At 49.6% G+C, this 19,290-nt stretch overlaps 1 protein-coding gene across 1 annotated transcript in view; it reads left to right on the forward strand.

Moving 5' to 3' along the window:
- LOC104628114 (myeloperoxidase-like) overlaps positions 1-17,570 on the forward strand; it is a 20,830-nt gene extending 3,260 nt beyond the window's left edge. Inside the window, 12 exon segments of the mRNA XM_010296593.1 lie at positions 1,131-1,224; positions 2,105-2,280; positions 3,796-3,919; positions 5,322-5,451; positions 6,480-6,686; positions 7,680-7,995; positions 10,449-10,609; positions 12,432-12,678; positions 13,065-13,235; positions 15,424-15,661; positions 17,298-17,494; positions 17,497-17,570. Of these exon segments, the coding sequence (XP_010294895.1) occupies positions 1,131-1,224; positions 2,105-2,280; positions 3,796-3,919; positions 5,322-5,451; positions 6,480-6,686; positions 7,680-7,995; positions 10,449-10,609; positions 12,432-12,678; positions 13,065-13,235; positions 15,424-15,661; positions 17,298-17,494; positions 17,497-17,570 (2,135 nt within the window).
- The last annotated feature ends 1,720 nt before the right edge of the window (positions 17,571-19,290 follow it).

The raw sequence follows: 19,290 nt of genomic DNA on the forward strand, positions 1-19,290 counted from the left end.
CCAGCGGGCAGCTCCCTTACCGCATTCATGCTGGTTTTTAGGGAGACTGAAAACTGGACTCCCCTCTTTTTTTGGGGGGGGGGGCGACTGGTTCCTGCTCTCAGAGCGAGCGGATTATTTTCTCTTTTTGAAGTGAATTCACTTCATCTGCTGCAGCGTTTGGTGAATTGGAGCTACTGGGGCTGTGGAGTTTGGGGATGGGGCAGTCCCTTGGCTCTCTTCCAGCCCTGAATCACTGCTCCAAAATATAGAGAGACCTCTGCCTGTTAATTTACAATGTAAAATCCTTATGGAAAGCACATACCTGAGCTCTCATTTGTCTCAAATGGTGGTCCAGGCGATAATTTTTCTCACCAAGATTGTCAAAGAGGTGAACTCTGGGTCAATCAGGGAAGATATTTTAAAGAATCCGGGGAGAATTTGGAGATATTTACCCCCTTTGTTCTGATCTCTGAGGTTTTCTTCTTCCCTAGAAGCTGTAGGAAAATGCTCTCATTCAAACCAGCCCACCAGGGGCTGTCCCCTCCTGTTCTGTGACCTGCAGCCAGCAGATGATGGGGCCACAATTCATTTTTGGGAGCTCCTCTGAGCAGGACAGGGAGCAGTGAGGGTGGCAGGAGGTTGCAGGACAGATTGGGGAAAGCAGTGGGGAAATCGGGCTGTGTCTCCTCTGCCCTGAGGTGTAGGGGGATATATATGAGCTTTGGCCGGTTGGTGCCATGGGCAAGGACCCAAACTCACCATAGGTGTATTGGGAATGTGGCTATAACCAACCTCGGATAAAAAGTGGGGGAGTAAAGCCAGTGATGAGAAAAACCAGCAGATGAGAGCTCTTAGTGCTGGGCTCTTAATGTTCGCCGTGGCAGCCAGTGGTATCTGAAGGCAACTATGGCCACTGAGGGAGATGATACCCTTTTCATGCCCAGGAGTGACTCTCAGACTCCCCTGAGCGATATTTGCATATACAGGTACCTCTCTCAAGAGAGAGCAAGCAGCAGCAACTACTTCCAGCACTGCTGTGCCGATATCCCGGGGTGCTGGAGGCACGAGGAGAACCCCACTGCAGCACAGGGGTGGTCCCGGCCGGGGGACAGCGCTCTCACCTCTGCTCTTTCGTTTCCCTCACCGAGATCTGCCAGAAGAGCTGTTGGACGCGGCCCTCCGGGGCAGCCTGGAGGAGGCCAAGCAGCTGACGGATGCAGCCTACAAGCGCACGCGCGACCGGTGAGAGCCGGGGCTGGGCGTACGCTGCGTGCCCTGCCTGCACTGCTCCTCCTCCTCGCCCCGGCGGAGCGGGCAAGGGTGTGAGGTCCTCCGGGAGCACAGTGGCCTGTAGCCCAGCGTTTTGCCTGCCTTCACCTTGTTTTTACACCACGTCTCCAGTCTGTTGGGCCACTAAGAGCTGTAGCTCTGTCCTCCTCCGTGCCTGCCATTCCTCCCAGCTTAGTATTGCTTGGCCATTTCATTCCTCAGGGACGTCCCGAGGAGGACCGGAGCCAGCACAGGCTCCTGCTGATTTCTAGTGGTTCACCACCTATGGAGGGAGTGAACCTCTGTAAGCTGCACTGAGGACATGTTGTGGGATCTGACAAGAGACCCCAGCTTTTGCCACCATACGGGAGCATACGGCTTCCTACCAGCCCGTGCATACCCTCCTCCAGTAGCCATCCTCTGAAGCCCCTCGCTGGCTGAGGGCTCCTGAGGGGAGGCTCCAGCAGCATCAAGATAGGGTGGCTTGGAGATGCTTGGGACCTCCGGATGGAGACCAGCACCTGCAGGTGTGTGAGAGCTGGTGAGCGGTTGAGTGAGGTTTGGTTGCCTCAAGGATGTAAAGACATACGCTTTGTCTTCGGGCAGGTGGGGGTGGGCGATTTAAGAGATCCCATTCCTGCAGCTCGCTCTGCTCCTCTGCCAAGGGCGGCAGGAGCAGCCCTGGCCTCTTCCAGCTCCGAGCAGGGAGGAAGGTGACTCTGCCTTTGTTCGCAATTTGGACTAGTAATGTGCCAGGAGAGCGGGGGTGCCCGACGCTCGGGTGTGTAACCTGCAGGACTCTTGGCTTTGCCCCGTTTCAGTCCTGCAGATTTTGTTTTATTCTCCCTTGCAGCATCAAGGAGCACCTGCGGAGCGATGCCTTGACCCCAGTAGAGCTTCTGGGATATTTCAAGCAGCCGGTGGCAGGGACTCGAGCTGCTGTTCGGGCTGCAGATTACATGGAAAACACCCTGACCCTCCTCAAGGAGAAGCTGCGACGGGCCGTGAGGGGGGACTTCAATGTCACAGGCAGGGATCTTACTTTGCTGGGAGGAAGGCAGAGGAGGAAGATATGGGGCTTGGTCACCGGGGCTTTGTGGTGCTTGGGAGGAGGGAATGAAAGCGGGTTACGATGGGCCACGACTCAAATCCCTCCCACATGACGGAAGTGAGGCAAAGTTGAATTATTTTTCTGTGCTCTCTTTCCATCTTAAAAAATCGTTTGCGGGGTTATCAGTTAATGAAAGTGCTTTGTGCACTTCCCTGGTTCTCTCTGCAGTATAACGGTGAAGGTACCAATGGGTCAAAGCTTGTAAGGCTTTGCTAGATAAGATTTTGCTTGAGCAGCCACAGAGGATGTGACTCTCAGTCGCTCAACCCCAAGGTAAGTAGTTTTTCTGCCAGACTTCAGCCAGCAATAGTCAAAGTCTGCCAGATTGTTCTGCATCAGGAAGAGGGTGCTGTGAGAAAGGCACAAATAGAGGATGAGAACAGACCAATGTGAAAGGACGTTTCAGCATGTGTCTTGAAGGAGCGATGTCCTCCATGAGGTGGCAGTCCTGGCCTCTCGGCAAGACCAGCTTGAGGCGAGCAGAGGCAAATTAGGGGCAGTAGGAGAGGCAGTTCAGGGAGGCACAGGGAGAGCTCCTGCCGTATAAAGATGAACTCGTGGGGATCCCCAGCATTACAGCAAAGCACTGGCAGGCCAAGACACGTGTCACGGGGTGCTCCAGCATCGCTCCAGCACGGGGTGCGCGGCAAGAGGGAGGCAGGGCTGAGTGTGCCTGGCTCCAGCCTCTCCATCCAGCAGCGATGCTCCAGCACAGCTCGAGAGACTTGCCAGGCCGCCCGGCTGCCACCCCTCATCCGCCCGCCCAGGAGGTAGCAGTGGCTCCTTCAACCCAAACTTGTGACCCAAACTCTTGGTGGCAGCAGTGACTAAGAAACCTCCCAGGGACGCAGGACGGTGCGCTGGCAGCAACAGCCAAGGGGGGTTGAACTCAGCCGCTTACCTCCCACGGATGGGGAAGTCTGCACGGTGGAAACGCAAAGCCAGCGTCCCCTTGTGCTGCCCAGCCACCTGATGGTTTCTCCTCTGGGCAGCTCTGGACAGTGGTGATGATACACACTGGTGGCTGCTTCGCGGGGGAAAACACTTGTAACACACCACGAGGGTGACTGTCGCTGTTAGCGATTTATGGTGGAGATGAAAAGGACGGGGAGAGGGAGGAAAATGGATGGCTAATGCTAGAAAATCATTCCGCTGCTGAACAGGCCTAATTATAAATAAGATTTGACCACAACTTTGTTGGGTTTAATGCTTTCCAAACCAGAAAAAGCAATCTGCTGCTCTAGACAGCCTCCTCAGCACATCTTTGAGCAGGAAGACCTTAAATGACAGCCCTTTGTGCTGTTCCAGATATCGTGGTAAGAAACCATTTCAAGAGTACAAGAAGGAACACTTTTTCCCGAGCCTGGGAGGCACCGCAAACCCCGCAGGGCCAGCACGTTCCTGCATGTGTGTTCTCTGTTGTTACCTGGCAGACTTACTGACACCGGCTCAGCTGGGGATGATTTTCAAGGCAAGCGGATGTGACCAGCAGGATAAGAAAATAAATTGTGACGCTTCTCGACGCTACCGAACGATCACTGGCGAGTGCAACAACAGGTGAGGGGGCTGTGTCAACAGGAGGGTGGAGGGATGGAGGGCTGGATGGATGAGTCCTCCATCAGTAGAGCTAGACCCACTTCCCCAGGGATGATCCATGTAGGATGCCTTCTACAGGGTTTTACACCCCATGGTGTTGTTTCCTAGATGTGTGGAGCTTTTAATTACAGTCTTCCTTCAAAGGTCCTTGGTGTTGTACAGGAACTAGCTCTTTGGCCAAAACGTGAATAGCTCTGTGTTGGGGACTGACTCTCCAGCCCAGGGTCTCTGTCATCAAACTTTCTCCTTTCTCCTGGGCTTTGCCTGGCTCTGCCCCTTTGCAGGGTCTCAAAGGACTTCCTGACCCAGACCCATACTGGGGCTTGATCTGGCCATCCCCCTGCCCCACATTGCACACAGGAGGAAATCTGGGCACACGGGCTGGGAGGGAGCACCTTCTGCGTGTCCCATGGCTGGACGAATGGAGGGGCACGACTGTGAAGTGAGAGACAAGGGAAGCTGTGCTAAGCAGTGGAGTGTTTCAAACGGGACGGTACAGGAGCATTCCCCATTCCTCCCCTGTTACCAAGAACCTGGTAGGCAGAGCATCTTCTGGGAGCACATCAGGCAGAGGAAGGAGTTCAGACAGCTCTGCCTGTCTAGGGAATGCTTTAGCCTTCAGGCATCTGTACAAGAAATAGGGAGGGAGCTACCTGCCTCCTTCCGTTTTCAGGCATTGGTGTCTTCATTCAGGACGGGCATCTGTGCTCTGAGATAAGCACAGGTCCATCACACCTGAACCAGACCCTGAAGCCCTGGAGAAGGTGGGCTCAGCTGTGCCCTGTGACCCTCCATTGCTTGGCCCTAGGCAATGTTACGCCCACGGTGTAGGACAGGCAACCAGAGAACACATCATCTTACACGTGCACTCCAAAACTAAATACATTATTAGTCTAATTAAGGCTTTAAAGGTCTAATCAAACTATAATAACCACTCTGTCCAATTACAGCTTAGTAATACTCACAATCTGAATCACTCCATTTCTATTAAAGATCGCTGGTAATACCATTAAATGAACAGGGAGAAGTCTCTGCCTCTTTCCTCTGGTGTTAAGCTTCCACCTTTGTTTTCCACTCATGGTCTGAGGTCGAGGGCCCTTCTTCAGGCCGGATGACAGAAGGAGTCACCAGCAGCCTGAGTTCTTGCCTGGGAGAAGCTGAGGCTTGGTCTGTGCTATTATTATTAAGCCTGAGGCTTATTGGTAGCACCAAACCCCTGGGGCTGCAGCAGCTCCCTGACTGTTGTGCATTGCTGCATGGTCCCATTCCAAGGTTCTCGTCTCTCTCCGCATCAACGAGCTCTTGGCCCTGCCGTGATCCTAATGATACTAAGAGTTTACTGTTCTTCCATTCATTCTGACAGGAGAAACCCATCACTAGGAGCTTCAAACAGAGCCCTGGTCAGATGGTTGCCAGCGGAGTATGAGGACAGCGTGTCAGTCCCCCACGGGTGGACGGAAGGAAAGCGTTTCTCTGGATACCCCTTTCCGCTGGTAATGTTTGTAACAGTCATACGAAAATGCAGTATCAGGGCTTAGGGATTGCCAATCCTTGGAGGCATCACAGGCATCAAAGTGCACGTCCACCAGCTGGTGTGCTGGTGATCAGGAGAAGGAAGTTGAATTTGCCAGCTCCAGGTTGATCGTACGAGAATCTCCGGGGTGATCTAACAGAAGTGCTTTCTAACTCCCATGCTTTCAGGAAAAGCAAAGGAAAATTAATCTGATTACTGCAGAAGCATGGGATAAAGAAATAATTATGAAATGTGTTCTTTTAAATCAAGGGCATTTAAGCCAAAGTAATTTACAGACCTTTTTTGGTTTGGTTTGCAGAAGCTCGTGGGGTGATCTGTGGGGGCACGTGTGGCTCGTGTGGCGCCTGGATGGGAGCAGGGACACTGTGATGTGGTTTCTGGTCACTTGGTGCAACAACAGCGCTAAGAAGTCCTCTGAGATTTTCTGGGTCGTGTGCCTTATGCTTGTGCCTTCATTGTACTTCCTAACACTGCTCTACAGCACACTGTCAGGGCTTGAGCAGAGTTTTGACCACTTTTTCTGTAGTAATACATGGAGGAAGAGCTGGTGGGGGAATTGTGACGGATGGAGAATGGATGAGAATGGAAGAGGGCTTTGGGAGTGTCCTGCTAGAAGGAGTTTACTGAGATAGCTTTCAGAAATTCCCAAAGCCTATTTTTTTCCACACTTCTATTTCAAAGCAGTCTTTTAAAATCTTTTGCCTCCCTTTCCCAGGCTATTCAGTATGGCTCTTGCTTAGCTGCTGCCATATGTCCATCAAGGGATACTCTTGTCCTTGGAGGCTCATAAACCTGGCTAGGGCTAGAAAAATGTCACGCTCAGCAAAGGGGGCACAGCAATGCCTTCCAACTCAGACAGAGATTTGGGGTTTTTTCTGTGAAATATAAGGAACGCCATATGAATTTTTGCTGATGACTCTCCAAACTGATGCACCCATTCCTGCAAGTCATTTCCTAACGCACATGTTCTGCCTTCATCCCCTGAAGGTTCGAAAAGTATCAAATGAGATTGTCCGCTTCCCCCCTGGGCAGCTCAGGATGGACCAGCAGAGATCACTCATGTTCATGCAGTGGGGCCAGTTTATTGACCACGACCTGGATTTCAGTCCGGACACCCCAGCCAGAGTCACCTTCAGTGGCAAGGTGGACTGTGACACCAGCTGTGCCAAGCAGCCTCCTTGCTTTCCCATCAAGGTACAGCCAGCCGCCTTCTTGCAGGGAAGAGGGGGAGAGAGGGTATCATCTACCTTCCAACCAGGTTGGTGGCTCTCCCGGTCCTTGGCCACAGAGAGACAACCTCCCAGAGCAGGCCAAGGGGGTCAGACCGCTCTCTGTAAGGTGGTGGTGCTGGGTCCCGGGGACTCTCTTCAGATGTCAGGCACAGTCACAGCCCGTCGTTCCCCCATTTCCAACCCATCTCCCTCAACGATATGGCTTTGTTTTGCAGGTATGGTGCAAAGACAACATGGGTGTTGCCTGGATTATAGTAAACGTGTCAGACACAGGAGCTGATGGGTGTCAATAACCCAGCAAATCCATGCCCATTTGGTGGTTATATGGTCAGTAGTCCATGGGGCAAGGAAGTGATGAGCATCTCTCAGTAGCGGCTAAGGCATTAGCACGACAGTCGCATTGCAGTCTCTACTCCAGTAAATGCTTAACGATGTACATGTCCACCCTGCAGTCCTGCTCTCCCGCTCTCCTGCAGCTCTGGCTATCCCGTGTACCTGTATTTCCTTTCAAGGGAAACTGTGAAGGGATGGAGCATCACTGAGGGTTTGCCCAACATGCACTTGAAAATGCAGGCAGGGTCACAAGTTCTGGATGACAACTGACCACAATGTAGATATGGACACTAGACTCCAACGTGAGATAGGAACACCTGAGCTTTGAAGATTCAATCCAATACGTATATATTCAGGGGAAAAAGTTTAGGTATCCACAGGACTTTATGGAAATTTAGGCATCTCCAGGATTTCATGCATATTTGGGACTTGGACTCCTAAAATAGCATCTCTGCTGTCAATCTGACCCTTCCTGTCTGGGATTTATGAGTGATCTCCATGTTGTCTAGAATGGGGACTGTCTTTGAAATGGCTTCTGCCTGGTTTTTCCTACGGCTGTAGTACCACAGTGCAGTTTCTGCACCCCTGAACTGGTGATGATTGTTCTTTTATCTTTCTGCAGATCCCGCCCAATGACCCACGAATTAAAAACACAACAGATTGCCTTCCTTTCTTCCGCTCAGCTCCTGCTTGTACCAGTGGCAGAGCAATTCGAGACCAGATCAACGCGCTCACCTCTTTTCTTGATGGCAGCATGGTGTACGGCAGTGAAGTGCCTTTGGCCAACAAACTGAGGGATCGGACCAGCCAGCTGGGCTTGCTGGCTGTTAACCACAACTTCACTGATGGGGGGAAGGCATACATGCCCTTGAACAGCATGCGGAAGGATCCCTGTCTTATAGTCAGCAGGGGAGCTAAAATCCCTTGCTTTGTTGCAGGTAAGTTGGGTGCTGGCACCCCTAGCCCTGAAAACCAGAGCAAACAATTCTACCGGTTCATTTCTTAGTTTGTTTTTCTTATCCGAGCAGAAAACGGAGCATAGCAAAACATCATGAAAGACTGAGACAGGCTGTGCTAGGTCGGAGAAAGGTCTTCACCGTCTCCAAGTCTTCTTTGTGACTATATGCCGGGGGTGCAGCTGTCCCATCTGTGCTCAGCAGCTCTGGTGTAGGGCCCAGAGAGCACATGGGGCTGCTGGAGGTGACCTGGGAACCAGTGCCATGATGGAGCCGAGCAAACTCAGCAATAGCAGGCTGGCCTGAAGGCAATGGCTTGTCCATACTTGTCATTTGATGGCTGTCTCTCTTCCATCAGGATGGGTGCAGGTACTGGGCTGGGTCACCTCCATGAAACATGTGCTGCTGCACATCAGTGTGTCTGCTGCACTCTCACAGAGGAGCTTAGATCCCAGCTGAGAATGAGACTAGCCACAGACCAAGGTGACCTTTTAAGATGTGTCCCCACCACTGAGAAGGCTGGGGGTGCACCAGCCAGGACATCAGCGCAGGTCTTTAGTCCGTCAAGACAGTCTCTTGCTCCATTTATCCTTTGTCATGCTTTTGGTATCATCTTGACCATTTCAACCCAAAATAACTCCTTTTGTCCTGGGCACAGCCTCCCAAAGCCAAGCCTCCCCTCCAGCCAAAACATTGCACAGCCACCACAGCCTTCCCGTCTGCTGCCGTTTGCTGTCTTCTCCTGTCCCCAGCACACAGAGACAAAATAACTGACCTCCTGGAGCCCTGAGCATTGCTCCCTTCTCCCTGGCCCCTGCTGGTGAGTACCAGGATGCTGCCACAAGCCTGCAGGACCCCAGAGAGGAATGTCTCTGATACACCTTGTGAGTTAGTGTCTCACTCCCTGGTACTTTTCTTTCAGTGAGCAGGACCTCCTGGCTAACTCCTGCTGGCTCTGGCCACACTGGGCTTCTCACTGCACTGCTGGAGAAAGCTTGAGGGCACAACAGGTCTCATCAGCTGTGGAGCTGATTTCTATTCCCTTGGCCCCTGTGTATCTAGCCCAAGCTCCTCTGGACAGCATTCCCATGGTCCTTGGCTACCATCAGGACCTGGTGGTGGGACTGGTAGGAGAGCTCTGCTTGGTGTCATCCTCCAGCACCATCCTTTTAAGCTCCCGGTGTTTTAATCTTCAGCCTCTCACACCTCTCCATCTGTCCCATCCGTTGTTCCGTGTCTTCAGCTGCCTCCCCTGTTCTGTGCAGGTCTCTAGTGGTGAGGACCACACAGGACCTGTGGCCAAAGGCAGATGCCCAGTGAGGACCAGAAAGGGCAGGCGTATCAGATGCTTCCCAGGGTGGGTTCCCAGCCCCCAGGACTCTGCAGTTAGGGGCTGCTGGAGCAGTTACTGTTCCATAGCTGGGTGCGTCAATGAATTGATAGTGAACAGCGCAGGCCGGATCAGAAGCTCCTTTGAAAATTCAGTGTCTTATGTGTGACTTTTCCGGTCCCTGAGAACCGGGGAAATTTTACGTGTGCAGTTGCCTAACAGGGTTCAGTGATTTCCTGCTGCAGCTCTGTTGGAAGCCCTGGGTGGATGCATTCTGCTCGAGGAAACCTCACAGTGCTGCTTTTGTTTCTTCTTCCGCGGCCTCTTACAGACAGCCTTTGACGGGAGATGAAAAGGGCTCTGTGCTGAATGCAAGAGCAAATCCCTCTATTTACTATGGGACTAGGGGGCTAAATGCGACATATTTACTTTTCTCTGAGTGCCTCTTTGTACTTTCGTCACCTGCTTGCTCTTGGGTTTCCTGCCCTAGATGTTTGAAGAAGGATTTAATATTTCATTGTGATGCCGTTTGTAATTTATTCCTTCAAGTTGTGACTCATTTTGCTTTTACTTTTACTCACCAGAGAGCTTGACTGTGACTGTCATCTTGCTTTGGCTGACGTTTCAGCTGGTTTGAAGGATTCCTTCTGACTTTCAGAGCTCCCTTGGCCATCCTGACTTCCCTCTGCCCATTTTCGTTTCTCTCTAGAGCTGTGAGACTCTCTCTCTGGTATGGGAGCGTGGAGAACACCTACTTGTATTTAGCTTTTTAAGTTAATGCTCCTAACACTTATTTGGAAAAAAAAAAAAAAGCTTCCCCATCTCTCTGTGATGCTGAGCACAATCATGGTGGCATCTTGGCTTTTGCTGCCTCAGCAGAAATTTGGTTTTTCACTAGTGGTCTCCAACCCGCAGGGCCCAGGACCTGGTTTCCTTCTCTTCCTGTGTCTGTCTTACCCATCGCCTTCACAACGCAGATGTGAAAACATCTAAAAATTCCTGTGCGCATGCTTCCCACTGGGACGTTCGCCTCCTTCCAGCGGGAAGCAGCCCCGCACGCGCCGGTCACTGGCAGCACGTGTCCGATCACTTGTGGTACTCCTAGGTGACTCTCGAGCGAACGAGATGCTGGAGCTGGCGTGCATGCACACGCTCTTCGTGCGGGAGCACAACCGCCTGGCTAAAGGCCTGAAGAGTCTGAATCCCCACTGGAATGGAGAGAAGCTCTACCAGGAGGCACGGAAGATCCTGGGTGCCATGATCCAGGTACCAGCCACCGTGTTGATGTCCTGGCTCCGCCGCCTTGTCTTGCAGCCGCGCAGAATTAACGTGATGGGCTTTGTTAGTGTGGAGTGTCCAAAGGGTGCAGTATTTTGGGGTGCAAATGTCCAAATTCTTTCCACTAGAACCTTTTGTACAAAGTAAAATCACGTGGAGGTACCTGAAATAACAAGCACAGAATCATTGATGTCCCTCTACTGTTAGATTTCCAAATCGCTTGAGGGGGTTTTAACTGCACATTTTTGTTTGAGAACCACAGGGACAGAATAGTCAGAGGAAAGGTTTTTCTAACCAGTGTTTGGCACAGGATAAAAACAATACTGGAGATTTGGATTAAAATTCCTGCGGGTTGCAAGTCTCTCCTCTCAAGAAGCCCCATGTGGTGGTGGGTACAACCAGCCATGGTGTTCCTCTGTCCTTACTGCTTTGGGGCAAAAGGCCCCTCGGGACTGTGCTGCACCACAGGCTTCACCCTGAATGAGATCCTAGGGTCACAGAAATATTTCTGTGCTTGGAACAGACCGCTCAAGGTCTCTTGTCTAGCCTCTGGTTTGGAGCAGGACCAGCTTCAAAGCCAGATGAGGTTTCACAGCCAACAGAAAAGGCTGGTTCCTATGAGAGAAGAAGACATGGAGTTCCCAAAGGCAGTGCTTAGTCATACCTAACCAGAAACCTGTCTTCTGAGCTGGCTCAGCAAACAAATGAGCAGGAATATCAAAAGGTTTACATTTTTAAAACTGTCACTTTAAATATTATAGTATTGTTGAATAAATATGTTGGATAAGCCAACGTGGAGAGACTCAAACACTTGTACTAAAAGCATTGTCTCCATCATGTTTAAAGCAATGGTTTCATCTTCCTGCAATTTTCAGACAATTAAGACATTTTCACCTACTGACAAAGAATTTGAGTTTTTAAATTATGTTGTGCAGCCTCCTCAATATCCCAAAGAGACGTGAGACCAGGATTGGAAACCTCTACTATGGGAGGACTAACGCAGCTGCCCGTGGGTGGTGATATCATCTGTGCCAGCACTGTTGATTTTTTCTTCGCCATCTGAAGCATGTAGGGTGGGAGTGGGGAGGAAATGCAGTCCTACCTGGCCGATGGGAGTGGCCTTTGCTCATGGGACAAGGGGGGAACGCTTGGGGGGATTTGCCGGGCTTCATCTTGCTCTGACGTGCCAAACTGTTGGGGCAGACAAGAGCATGCCTGGGGACACCTGAGTGCCAAGTCCTCAACACCAACGGGCGGAGGATCCTGATGTACAGGCAGAGGATCAGCGTGGGTCAGGCATGGGCAGTGTCTGTGCTTCCTGATGTTCCTGGAGCAGTTATGTCCGCTTTGCATTTTCATGCAAATCACTGCCTGTTCATGCAAATCTCATCACCACTAGAGAGTGTAGAGATCCCACCATGCATGGCTGGAGGAATCAGGAACCTAGGCAATGGCCTGCAGTGCCTGTGTCTATGCCTGGAGCTGCACCACTTGTGGCGTGGTGCAACGGCCAGGTGCAGAAGAGGCTTTGAACCAAGGCCATAGAGCTGAAGAAACAAAAATGCCACTCAACAGTGCCAGAAAAGATCCTCACTGGACTGCCAGAGCAGCTGGGTAAAGGTCTGATGAGGTGAAAGAAAGGTTGGCCCTCGCCACCCCACATCTGTGCTAGCAAAATCTCCTACATAAATCCCATCAAAGAAGTTTAATGTGACAGCTCCTGTAGTCTGAGACATGAACAATAACTCTGCTTCCAAAGAAACTGATGGCCAAGCACTTAATGATTCACACTTTCCTTGTTTCTCCCTAGATTATAACCTACAGGGACTACCTGCCGCTTCTGCTGGGAACCAGTTTCCAGAGATTAATTCCTCGCTACCGGGGCTACAATGAGTCTGTGGATCCTCGAATATCCAACGTCTTCACCCTGGCTTTTCGATTTGCTCATGCTTCAGTTCCCCCAACTGTTGACCGCTTAAATCAAAATTACAAGCCCATAGGTCCCAAAATTCAACTCAGAAATGCCTTCTTTGCTGTCTGGAGGATTGTTAAAGAAGGTAAAGCCTTTCTTGCACCTCTGCAGTATAAGTTTATTTCATTCAGCCTTTGCTACCCTCTCTGGATGAGCTCCTGCTTCAGCCAAACTTAAAAGAAGTTTGCGTTAAAAGTATTTAATGACCCTTACTACCAGCCAGTTTTTCCCAACATAGCTGTTGTTTGCGGCCCATCTTATTAAGAAGCATGGGGTCTGATTGTTTAATGGCTATAGATTCCAAGAAAGTTATTAAAAATATTTTCTTTTTAATTCTTTAAGGGCAGGAAAATTGATTCTCTTGCAGTAGAAGCTTGTAATTAAATATTAGCTGCATTTAGCTCTCCTGAGCCTCTTGAACGCGCACTTGATGCCCTGCACTGCTCACAAGTCCCTGTGTACCCATTGCAGGTGGTATTGACCCCTTTCTCCGGAGCCTGATGGCTAATCAGGCCAAGCTGATGACACAGCAGCAAATGGTCGTGGATGAGCTCCGGGATCGGATGTTTGAGCAGGTTAAAAGGATTGGGTTTGATTTACCTGCACTTAACATGCAGCGTAGCAGAGATCATGGCCTCCCAGGTAAGTTGCCTGTGAGAGCAGAGCTTCCAAAGAAAAACAAGTGGAAATCAGGCATTCTTGTGATCGAACATTGAGAAACACCTCCAGCCCGTGCTTGGCTGAAATTAATCTTTCCCAAAGCTTTTCATCATTTCTGTACAACCATAGGTAAGTGCACAGGGGGTTGAGCAATGAAGTCAGAACCAGCTGGAGCTGGAGGAGACATGTGGAGGCACACAGACAGAAGAACATGGGGCATTGCACAGACCAGAGTCAAGTGTTCACTGACTCATTTCTATTGTTGTTCAAATGGGAAAGTAGTTCAGCACCAAGTTTGCAGGAGTAGAATTAGGGCCAGAAGTCCCCCCATGGCTTCTCTCCAAGCATCTGTAGTGGTCCAGACCAGCCACACATAGCAGATAGCAATATGTGAGGAAAATCTCATCGTAATTTCTCTATAAAGACTGTGTCCCAGAAGAAAAGCATGTCAGAACCACTCTCGGGGCTCTGCAAGATGCAAAAACAGTGTAATGGCATTGCAAGATGGTCTTGAGAAATAGATTGTTGATAGAACTTTACAGCTGGCTCGTGGTGCGTCATTGCCTAACAGCGTGATCAGGCTGATGTAAGTGCCTGGAGCTGCTGTGTCAGTAACGTCCTGGGAGATGCAATCAGGCTCACTTTGAAACTGATGAAAAACGTGCTGGATTCACAGGTTTTAAGGCCAGACAGAGGCTTTGCAATACATGCAGGTGCATGATCAGGTCACAGGATTGCTCTGCCTTCACTGCAACAGAAGGTTGCAATTTTTTTCATGCTTTATCTAGGAACAGTGTTGTGCAGAACCTGGTCTGAACCACAAATCCTGAATTTATAGTTTTGACTGCTGATCCGCTGCAGTGGAACTGACATGTATTTTTAGTGTGAATTTGTGCTTAGCTCCTAGCCTTTGGGTCTCAGCCTGCACCCAAGAGCTACTGTACTCCTTAGTTAGTTAGACAACCTACGAAGGTGATGACAGCATGACAAGATCAAAAAAGTTTCCTAATTTTTTTCTGATAAAGCAAGATCTCGATCTTCTTGAATTGTTTGATAGTGGTGTCATCCAGGCACCATAGGCTGTATCTTTTTCTCTGAATTCTCCCCAGTTTTTAGACATCCTGCTCACAGCAGCAGCATCTCATCTCTGCACCTAGCAGTTCACTGAGTTGGCAGGTAGGAGGATGCGTTAGTGCTCCATAGACTTTTTCTCTACTTATGTGGTCGTTTGACAAGACACTGAGTTGCAAGTTGCCGTTTGCTGGGCACGCGCCCTGCCTACCAAGATGCAGAATTGTGCACCAGTTGTGGTCCAGTGGATCTTCAGCTGCTTGCAGTACAGAAAAATTAGTCCAGCTGGCAAAAGTCCGGTGGCCCTCTCCCACCTGACATAACTTGGGCTACGTAGAGCTCTCTTTGCTGTACGGGATGGCTTGTCCCTATGGCTAGACCGGGACACAAGTGAGACAAACTGTGGGGAAGTACTTGGCCACTATCCGCTTGTACAGAAAGAGGTAACATCAACATCTTGTCCAGATTCACTTTTAATGAAGGCAACATCACCGAGTTTTGTGAGGACCGCTCTCTTCAGGCTCTAGATGCAGGTATCTGAGACTGTACGTTCCCTGAGCTCCCTTAGGGTTCCTGGGTCACAGTGAAGATGAGGTAGCCGTTAGGCATGCCCAGACCCCTCATCTGAGTACTCACAGCACAGGGTTAGGAGCAGTCACAGCACATGCGGGATCAGGTGGCCAAACATAGGTCTCTCTTGCTCTTTGAAATGCCCTGGGGTCGCTCCTCTGGCGCTCTGCTGCAGCTTCAGCAGGGCGTGGGTGTCCCGTGGGTCCTCGGTCACGTCACCAGGAGGTTGTTTCAGACACACCGTGCTCTGGAGCCTGTGCACAGGCACCTGCGTTGCTGCTGAGTGGTGGAGCAACTCCCACTAGCAGAGACCACTTGCAAAGATATGGCCCTTCCACAAACAGCGTTGAAATGCCAGGCGGGAGTGGGAAGTCAACTGGCATTAACAGAAATGCAGGAAAATTTAGAAAAATGTTTTAAGTATATAGGGACCCTACCTGTGCCCTGGCTTTGGGAAGAGAGGGAAAAATCTTTCCCGGGGGGGAAAGACATTACTGATCTGCCTGCTCTGATACCCAGCTACTTGCAGGTTATAACTCCTGGAGACAGTTCTGTGGGCTCTCACAGCCTTCCGGATTGAAGACACTTGCTCAAGTGTTGAGGAATCATGGTCTGGCAAAGAAGTTCATACGGCTGTATGGGACACCAAAAAATATTGACATTTGGATTGGGGCACTTGCAGAGCCCTTTGTGAATGGAGGCAGGGTTGGGCCTCTCATGGCTTGTCTCATTGGCACCCAGTTCAGGAACGTTCGTGATGGGGACAGGTAAGAGAGGAGCTGGGTATTCAAGTCCCAAAGGACAGAGGGAGACTGGAATTCATGCAGATTTCTTTATGCAGATTTGGAAACCGTTCCAGTTGTTTATTGTTTTTATTTTTTTCATTACTCCTCCAAATGTTTCTTTCCTTTTCTCATTCCCTGTCTAGATGATGGTTGAGATCCTAGGTTAAGATCCCTTTCCAGCCAAGTGTTTTCACTCTCAGCCCATTCACTGGCAATCACTACCTGTGCAAATTGGATTGCCCTTCTCCATGCTTGATGGTTCACACCCAGCATGAATGTTTGAGCTCTTTTCCTCCTTCAGTTAAGTGGTTTCAAGAAGGCCCACGTTACTGTGTGTTCAAACAGCAGCTCACTCCGGCAAAGGGAAACATACAAATACCTTAACAAGAAAAACAGGTACAGGTCTAAAGGTGGGAAAACCAGGATGTAGATGGATTGACTTCACCAAAAAAAAAAAAAAGCTGTCAGGTTTAATCAGCCTAAATGGCTTGCACTGACAGTAGATGTTCAACGTCTCTTGATGTGGTGGCTCTTGCTTCGAGTAATTTTGAAAACTTGCCTGCAGACCAAGGGATGTTGCTGAAGGACTAACACACTTTCAAGCTTTTCAGAGAGTAAAAGAGATTAATTGTTCTCTCTTGGTTAAATCCCAACTCAGCCCAAGCTGCTTCCCCGGCACTGGCAGCATCCCTGTCCCCTCTCTGCGGGACTGCTCCTTCTGGGCTGCTGTGCCTTGCAAAAGTCAAACATCCATCCCCCTTCCCATCTCCTGAGTTTGCAATACGCACCTTTGCACTATTGCAGTGTCTTACGCACTTCTCGGGGGTCTTAGAGATGATTTTTCACTATTTTTCCTTTCTACCTCAGCTCTGAGTTAGAACCCTGTGGTCGGACATGTAGCAGTGTTTGGGCTTTGCTCGCGCCAGGATGTGGGTTGGGGTTTGCTTACCAGCCAAAATCATTTGAGCAGTGTTGTGCTTTCAACACACCTGAACTCCTCCTCCTCCGTGAAGTTGCTCGGGGGCATCAGGTGCAGAAGTGAGTTACGTGCCCAACTTTAAGCTGCATTTCTGAAGCAAGGTCCCTGTACTTGTTAGCGATATTGCCTGAAAATGGGATCATGACCAGCGTTTCTGGGAAACTTTTCTGCCTAGGAAGATTTACTACGAGCTCAAAACCCAGTATCGGGAGCTTGAAGGCAAACAGTCTACTGCACATCTAGAAATCCTATTCTTATGCCAGAATACTAGAACCCATTTTTTTTAAAGAGAGTAATTATAGGGCTGGTTCCAGCATGGCGATCATGTGGCTCTGACCACAGTCTGCGTACAGTACGTGCAGACTTTTCCATTTGAAAGAGGGTGCCTGTGCCTCATTTGAGGGAACACAGGGCAAAGCTTTAATTCAATCGCATCTTTATTATATGTCCATGGCAGAAAAGCAAGTTAAATTATCCAGCTGGTGGGCTAGGGCTCTTGATTTACACAACAGAAACTTAAATTTGTTCTTGGCAAAAGAAATTTGTTATTGGTGTTAATGGGAAATAGTGTTGCAGGCATCTTGCATGTGAGGAAGCCAGAAGGCAAAAATCTGTTGTGTCTTATTCTCTCTCCTGCAGGTTTTGGTGGGAGAACAGAGGGGTTTTCACTCCTCAGCAGCGCTCTTCACTGGCCAAAATCTCTTTGTCACGGATAATATGTGACAACACCCACATCTCTCAAGTACCAAGACATATCTTCCAGGCTAACAGATACCCTTATGGCTTTGTGAGCTGCAGCCAGATCCCAAAGCTGGACCTCAGAGCCTGGAAGTGGAAGAGGACCAAGAAGTTACAGAGCAAGGTATAAACTTCAAAGAGCAGGCAGCTCCTGCCTGCAAACACGTGAGATGATGGCCAGACCGCAAGGGTCTAAGCCAGAGCTGCCTAATGCAGGTCTGAACACACGTGCCAGGTACATACCTAGCGGGTGTTTAGATACTCCATCTCATCAGGTCCGCTGCGAGTAGCTCCTCCAGCACGCAGATTTTCCGGCGTCGGCGTTGCAAGACCAAGCTCTGGGGTTTTTCTGACTAACAGGCTTTTCAGTTTAGCTCTTCACCGTTGGTGCCCATGCTTTTCCTTACGGGAAGTGACGCCCGGATCGGAGAGGCTGGTCTTTCTGTTCTAGGTGGTTGGTCTGTCTTCTGCACGGCTCTGTGCGTGTCAGCACATCCCGGTCAGGCCAAAAGCAGCTCTGCACTTGAACAGAGATTCCCACTTTGTGGTGTTTGATTTCTGCTAGGAAGGTTTCTGCCTGTATTTACAGTATTTCCCTCCGCTGCCTTCAGAATTTGTAGCATTTTCGTGTTTCTCTTCCAAAATGCTCTCTGAAATCCCTGGGAAGTGGATGTGGGGAAGAGTGGCTCTCCCCTGTGCGAGGCAGGCTGCTGCAGTGCCATAGGACCATGCCTTTTCCTAACAAAAACATCCCCTTTCCTTTGCTCTGGCGGTCAGGCCCTGCCATGCTCCCATGACGATATCCAGGCTCTGAGAGCAGCAAATCTCTGCAGTTAGCAGCAGTTATTAAGAGCTCAGACAACTCCTCCTGCAGTCAGCTCCCACTTTCTGTGGGATGGTTCGTTATATTCTCTGCAGGGCTATGGGATTATCGGCTTGAAAGTGTGGCAGGGTAAAACCATAAATGCCATCTTCATGATGCCAGAAAAAGTGAGACCTGTAGGATCTTGTAGCCAAGGAGGGTGGAGGGTGGAGCTCCAAATCCCTGGAGATCTTTAGAGCAGTCAGGGCTATTACTGGTCTCTCTTTTCCAGCTTAACCTGTGGAAATAAATCACACAACATAACAGGGAACGATGGCGTGTCCTTTTCTCTTTTGTTAACACATTGCTTTTTATGTCCTGTAGAAGAAACATCCGGTGACTTTTAGAGCTGAACATTGAGGATTCCCCAGAAGTCCGGACTTGGGAAACTGCTGAGTTGTTTGTTTTGGTTTGGTTTGGTTTTTTTTACTGTCTGTATGCTTTTACTGCCTGAAATGTTTGGGCATGATTGCTGTCATTTACTCAATTTAGTTTGCATGAAGCCTTTTCAGTGAGATGGAGTCCAGCAATAAAAGAACTTCATGAAAAGATGTCCCAGTTCTGTGCAGATCACTCAATATCACAAAGCAAAGAAAAATGAGTTATCCAGAGACTGACTCCCAATCAAACTAACCTAGGCAATTTCATTTCAGTAAGCTTTACTGTCAAAAACATGTTTTGGACCCTCCTTTCAAAGTTTCCAACCTACATAGAAAATGAGCAGGGTATTGGAATGACTGCTTATGAATGTTCACCATTTTTTTTTGCTTAAAAAAAGTACATACTTCCGTTTCCAGAGAAAATCTATTACTTTCATGTTGCCTTTGAGTGAAGCAGCAATAGCTGTCACATACCTCAAATAGACTTGTTTAAAATGCCCTGGTTTAGGTTTTGCTTGAATATGGAATGAAGAAATTGTCCCCACAGAAGAAAGCCATCCACTCGTCATTTTTTGCCCTTAGTCCAGAATGCCTAAGGCATCATCTAGTGCAATGGAGAACTGTGACAAGTTATTCCTGCAGCCTGGCATGA

The sequence above is a fragment of the Phaethon lepturus genome, unplaced genomic scaffold (assembly GCF_000687285.1).
Source record: "Phaethon lepturus isolate BGI_N335 unplaced genomic scaffold, ASM68728v1 scaffold53371, whole genome shotgun sequence".
In the NCBI taxonomy this organism is placed as follows: Eukaryota; Metazoa; Chordata; class Aves; order Phaethontiformes; family Phaethontidae; genus Phaethon; species Phaethon lepturus.